At 57.3% G+C, this 5533-nt stretch overlaps 1 protein-coding gene and 1 non-coding gene across 2 annotated transcripts in view; both read left to right on the top strand.

Annotated features, from left to right (window-relative positions):
• AP1B1 (adaptor related protein complex 1 subunit beta 1) overlaps positions 1-5533 on the top strand; it is a 47079-nt gene that overhangs the window by 37975 nt on the left and 3571 nt on the right. The window contains exons 17-19 of the mRNA XM_017499496.2: positions 2329-2474; positions 4700-4829; positions 5082-5175. Of these exons, the coding sequence (XP_017354985.2) occupies positions 2329-2474; positions 4700-4829; positions 5082-5175 (370 nt within the window). The remainder of the gene's footprint in view (positions 1-2328; positions 2475-4699; positions 4830-5081; positions 5176-5533) is intronic.
• Positions 3369-3464, top strand: LOC119467085. The gene has a single exon (XR_005195612.1). It is a non-coding gene; the product is annotated as a small nucleolar RNA SNORD125 (small nucleolar RNA).

Raw genomic sequence — 5533 nt, 5'->3', positions numbered from 1 at the left:
TTTTTTTTTGGAGACAGAGTTTTGTTCTTGTCACCCAGGCTGGACTGCAATGGCATGATCTTGGCTCACTGCAACCTCCGCCTCCTGGGTTCAAGTGATTCTCCTGCCTCAGCCTCCTAAAGTAGCTGAGATTACAGGCGCCCACCACCATGCCTAGCTAATTTTTTTGTATTTTTAATAGAGACAGGGTTTCACCATGTTGGCCTGGCTGGTCTTAAACTCCTGACCTCAGGTGATCCACCCACCTCGGCCTCCCAAAGTGCTGGGATTACAGGTGTGTGCCACCATGCCTGGCTGTGTGCTCATCTTAGAAGTGTTATCTCTGGTTTGTCTTTATGAAGAGTCACATGAGTATAGTAGAGCATGCTGGAAAGGAGAGGGGATGGGATCGTCAAGTCATCAGGTCAGGCTCCCTGGAGGAGGAGTCCTTATGACATGGGCAGGACTTTCCCCACTGCCTTGGTCATGGGAGGGTTCTAGGGTGTAGGTGCACTGTCCCTTCAGAATCTGTCAGTAGGTATCCACATCTTCCCAACAGCCCTGTGGCCACCTGGAATTGTTCATTCCTCACACATTTCCACACCCCACCTGTGGGGTTAAAGCCATTGGCCAACCCTGCTGGTCTGAGGCACCGAGGCTGGCTGTGCATCAGAACTTTTGGGCTCCTCAAGCATTTGGGTCAGCTGGAGGTGACAGTTCATTTGTTCATCGAGTAAAGATTGAAGATTGTTACCTCAGTATATTGTTAGGACCTATGTGAGACACCATGAACCCACAGTGACCAAGAGCAGTGCAGTCCCCATCCCCAGCCACGGACGACTGAGAGAGGGTCAGGGGAAAGGAGGCCCAATGGGGGCCCAGGGGAGGCGTCCATGAGGGAGCCATGCCCCAGCTCAGGTTCAGCCAGCCTCGCAGTGCTCTCGGCTGCCATGGCACAGCTGACAGCCAAAGCAGGCTGCTTTCTGTCCTCACAGATCTGGCCAGGGGGCACAGAGGGTGCTCAGGGTTAACCAAGCAGGATGGGGGTGGGAAAGCGCTTTGAAAGCAGAGAGAGCAACGGGTGTGAGGTCCAGGGGCGGGAGCAAGCCAAGCCTGAGGAGCAGATGGGCACCAGGCTGTGGAGGCCACTGCAGGGTTGGAAGGGGTTTCTCAGGGTGCCATGATCAGATTTGCATTTCACAAAATGACTTCAGCGGCTGTCGAAAGGGGGAGAGAGTGGAAATGGGGCACCACCTGGTAGCCGCTGTCTTACCTGGGGACATCTGGTGGCAGCTCAAATGCTGGTGGTGCCTCTGGAGATGGAGAGGAGTGGAGGCCCTGGAGGCAGATATAGGAGGTGACCTCAACGAGACGGGTTGCGTGACTGCCTAAAGGGGGTTACAGTGGGGCGGGGGCTGGTGCCTAATGTTTCTGCAGTTTCTGAAACTGGCAACCTGAGAGACAGTGGGAACCTTCATTGGCACTGGATGCGCTTGCGGAAGCTGTCGGTGGGGTTTGAGCCTTTTGACCCCAAAGGGCCTGTAGGAGAGTAACCGCCTGAGAAGTGTTTGTGAGTCCCCAAGATGCTGCTGGCGGATGTCCTCCCCAGGCAGGGCTGTAACTTACGCTGTTTGCTCAGCAAACACTCCCCAAACACTGGTTTCACACCAGTCTCTGAGCCAAGGAGGTAAAGACAGAAAAATAGGGCCTTTCCCTCAGCGAGCTATCTGGGTACAGGGGAGACAGACACAATTCGTATGTGTCTGCTGTAACATCACTGGGTCGAGGGAGCCTGGGGGCAGGCTTCCAGGAGGAGGTGGTTCTTGAGCTGAGACTCAAATGACAAGGACAGCCAAGCAGCGGAAGGCCAGCCAGGCGACAGGTCCTCCTAGGTACTGTCCTTGGTCAGACCAGTTTCTACAACCGAAGGCCAGCCCTACCTCCTGCAAGAGAGGACAGGTGGTGATGGCCAGCAAGGCCCAGGCTGTGGCTGAGCCCCAGGATGCCACTGGGCACTGAGTTCTGTCCTTGGCTCATGGCCTTCCTCAGCCGTCCTTCCCAAGAGGTCCCTCCATTCCCCTCTGAGGATTCATGTCAGCCCTTGAGCGCCCAAGCGCCTCCCCACTCCAAGCTGCTCTGAGAGGCAGCTGTGTCATGGCGGTGTCCTCGGTGGGACATGGGATTATTCTCTTCCTGATATGCACCTGGTCATCCCCTAGCAGTAAAGGTGGGGGTGCTGGATATGGGAGATGCCTGCAGGAAAGAGAAAAAGCACTCTCAGGTGGGCTGTTGAGTTTGGGCTGGGGGAAAAGGCACCCACCTGCCCCTTCCACCCCCTCTTCCCTGCAGGTCTGGCTCCCAGCCATGAAGGCCAAGGGGCTAGAGATCTCAGGCACCTTCACCCGCCAGGTGGCCTCCATCTCCATGGACCTGCAGCTGACCAACAAGGCCTTGCAGGTCATGACTGACTTTGCCATCCAGTTCAACCGCAACAGGTGAGCTCCCTGAGGCCAGCACACCTCTCAAGGGGAGGCCTAGGAGAGAATCCACTTGGAGTCTGTTCTGGGGACTGCAGGCAGGGGTGGAGCAGGGGGAGGGTGGTGTCCCTTTTCTGGAGGATGTTCCCCACCATCCCTTGGGCCAGAACTCTCTAAAGCAATGGGTTTTGTTGTTGTTTTGGAGACAGTCTTGCTCTGTCACTCAGGCTGGAGTGCAGTGGTGCGATCTCAGCTTACTGCAACCTCCACCTCCCAGGTTCAAGCAATTCTTCTGCCACAGCCTCCTGAGTAGCTGGGACTACAGGCGCACACCACCATGCCTGACTAATTTTTGTGTATTTAGTAGAGATGGGGTTTCTCCATGTCGCCCAGGCTGGCCTCGAACTCCTGAGCTCAGACAATCCACCCACCTCGGCCTCCCGAAGTGCTGGGATTACAGGCTTGAACCACTGCACCCAGCCAAGCAGTGGGATTTTTACCCCCAAGTGGCCTCTTCATATGGACTCCAAAGTACCAGGCAGAGTGGGGAAGGGCATCCCTCCTTTTAGTTTTAATTTTTTTTTAGATGGAAGCTCAGGGTATTGCCCAGGTTGGTCTTGAACCCTTGAGGAACGTCCTGCTTCAGCTGAGGAGCCTACCTCTGGCAAATACCCCACATAGCGGGGGGTGGGGCCTGTCTTAGGGACCAGCTCTCAGAAGGCTGGTAGGGAGTGGGCCTGCCTGCCAGCCTCCCCCTGCATGGCAGAGGATTAAAAGTGTCAGATGGAGCCTCTGGGAGCAGTAGATGCTCCAGCCTCCTTCCCACTGGGTCCCCTACACTCGGTGTCAGTGGGAAAGTTGCCTGTCTGGCACTGTCATGGACCCAGCCACTGAGGCTAGGGCTTCCTGGGGACCCCTGGCAGCCCCTCCTGATGATTCTTCTTCCTGAGCATGCTCATGATGAGCAAACTGAGCCTCTAAGAAGTTGACTGAAGGGGCTGTTTCCCCAGGAGAGCCTGGGGGCCAGTAGGTCCTGACTCGGGCAGGCTAGGGCTGGGGATGGCTCTGCCATTCACCTTCACGTGACCCTGGAAGCCGCAGAAGTGCTCCAGGCTCTGAGAGGTGGTCCCACTGGTTGCCTCTAGCAAGCTTACTGTGTGCTGAATGCCTCCTGGGCACCAAGTCCTGTGCCACTGGCTTTGGGCGTATTGTCTCTCTTGAGCCACCTGATGGCTCAGCAAAGTCACTGCCATCACCCCTTTTTAGTAGGTAATGACAACTGGGGTCCTTGGACAGGTCACATAGCTGGCAGTAGTGGAGCTCCCAGGAAAGCCTGGTGTGCTGAACCACCAAGTGGGCCTGAGGTTCCCCAAGTGGTCTCCCTCTGTGTCCCAGCCAGGCCTGATGGCTCTTGGGCAGAGCACAGGCTGGGGTCAGGCAGCTCAAACCCTGATTCTCAGCAGTGCCAATCACTCTATGGGGTCTGACCCAAGCCTGCTCCTCCCTGAGACGGTGTCCGCATCTAGATATAGGAAGAAGTGTACCTGGTTACTTTTATGAGGCTAGGAGTTATAATATCGAATGCACAGCCAGGTATACTGAGCACTCCGTTCGTGCCCCCATTCCCATGCCCTGGGGGCACGAACTTCCAAGAGCCTGGGGCTGGCATGTCTCACACCCATGAGGATCTTCCTAATTTGCCATTTTGCTGGTTTGCAGAGAAGCAGGGCTTTCCTGAATCTCTCTGTGGCCACTGTGTGACCCTGGCCAGTTTTGGCCAAGAGGGTAAAATCTAGCATCTTTCCTGGGATGTTCAGATCCCTCCTGGGAGTTGGGGATTGGCAGCAGAGACTTGGGTGGTCTCAGAGCTTTCAAGGTAGAAGCAGCTTACCCTCCAGGCCCCTGGCATTAGACAGAGCTCCTCAAGGGCAGGACAGGGCAAGGCCTGCTTACCTGGGCCCACCAGTGTCTGGCCCAGAGGACAGGAACATAGCTGGGCTTCAGGCCTGCAGCCAGGCTGGGGCAGAGCAGCTGGCCTAGAGTTCTTTCTTCCTGTCCACGTGGCCAGCTAGAGGAGGAGGACTGGGAGCCCATCCTTCTGTCCATGGCCTGGAGTGTGGGTAGGCTGGCAGGGTAAGAGGCTCCCTGCTGACCACAGCCCAGCTCCCGAACCCGAGGGGCTCACCTGCCCTGCATCAGCACCTGCTCCCCCTGCCATCCCTGCGGGGCTCCTCTCTCCCCAGCTTTGGCCTGGCCCCCGCCGCCCCCCTCCAGGTCCACGCGCCACTCAGCCCCAACCAGACAGTGGAGATCTCCCTGCCTCTCAGCACAGTGGGCTCGGTCATGAAGATGGAGCCTCTGAACAACCTGCAGGTGCGTTCCGGGCAGGGCGGGCACCCCAGTCCTTACCCATCCACCAGCCGGGCCCCACCGGGGTCAGCAGAGGGCTGTGTCTGTGGAGTCAAGCTCTTAGCTGCAGATGTGTTGGGGAGGCCCAGGTCAGGGGACGAGGGGTATGTTTACCAGGGAGTGGCCTGGGAGAGAATCTGCTCAGCAACGCCCTTCCTGGGACCTCAGAGGTGGTATCAAGCCCCAGGGACTTACTGGGAACCCCCTTGTGCCTAGGTGGCCGTGAAGAACAACATCGATGTCTTCTACTTCCGCACCTTATACCCACTGCACATTCTCTTTGTGGAGGATGGGAAGATGGGTGAGTCATGAGGGAGCCCCCTTGGGTGCCTGAAATGGGGCTGTGGCTTGGGAACCTGACAAGGTGGTGCCTTTACCAAGGCCCGGATGGACTGCCTTGCCCAAATTGGAGTCCAGGAGTTGCTCCTCCCTGCAGAGCCTGGAGTGAGGGGCATACCCAGGACCCCCAGGGCCTTGGTGGCCAGCTCTGGTCTGACAGGTGGGCTGTGCCACATGGAATTTACCTCACTCCCAGGCACTCTTGCTCACTCCTCAGCCTTGTCCCACAGGCTGCAGAGAGCCTAGGTCATGTCCCACGCCTGGTAACCCCCTCTGTGCCCTGGCTGGAACCCCCGAGAAGGGTGTTGATCACAGCACACAGACGGCCC

The sequence above is a fragment of the Cebus imitator genome, unplaced genomic scaffold (genome assembly GCF_001604975.1).
Source record: "Cebus imitator isolate Cc_AM_T3 unplaced genomic scaffold, Cebus_imitator-1.0 Scaffold258, whole genome shotgun sequence".
Taxonomy (NCBI): domain Eukaryota; kingdom Metazoa; phylum Chordata; class Mammalia; order Primates; family Cebidae; genus Cebus; species Cebus imitator.
The sequence above is the reverse complement of the archived record's forward strand: the minus strand, read 5'-3'. Positions and strand labels throughout refer to the sequence as shown.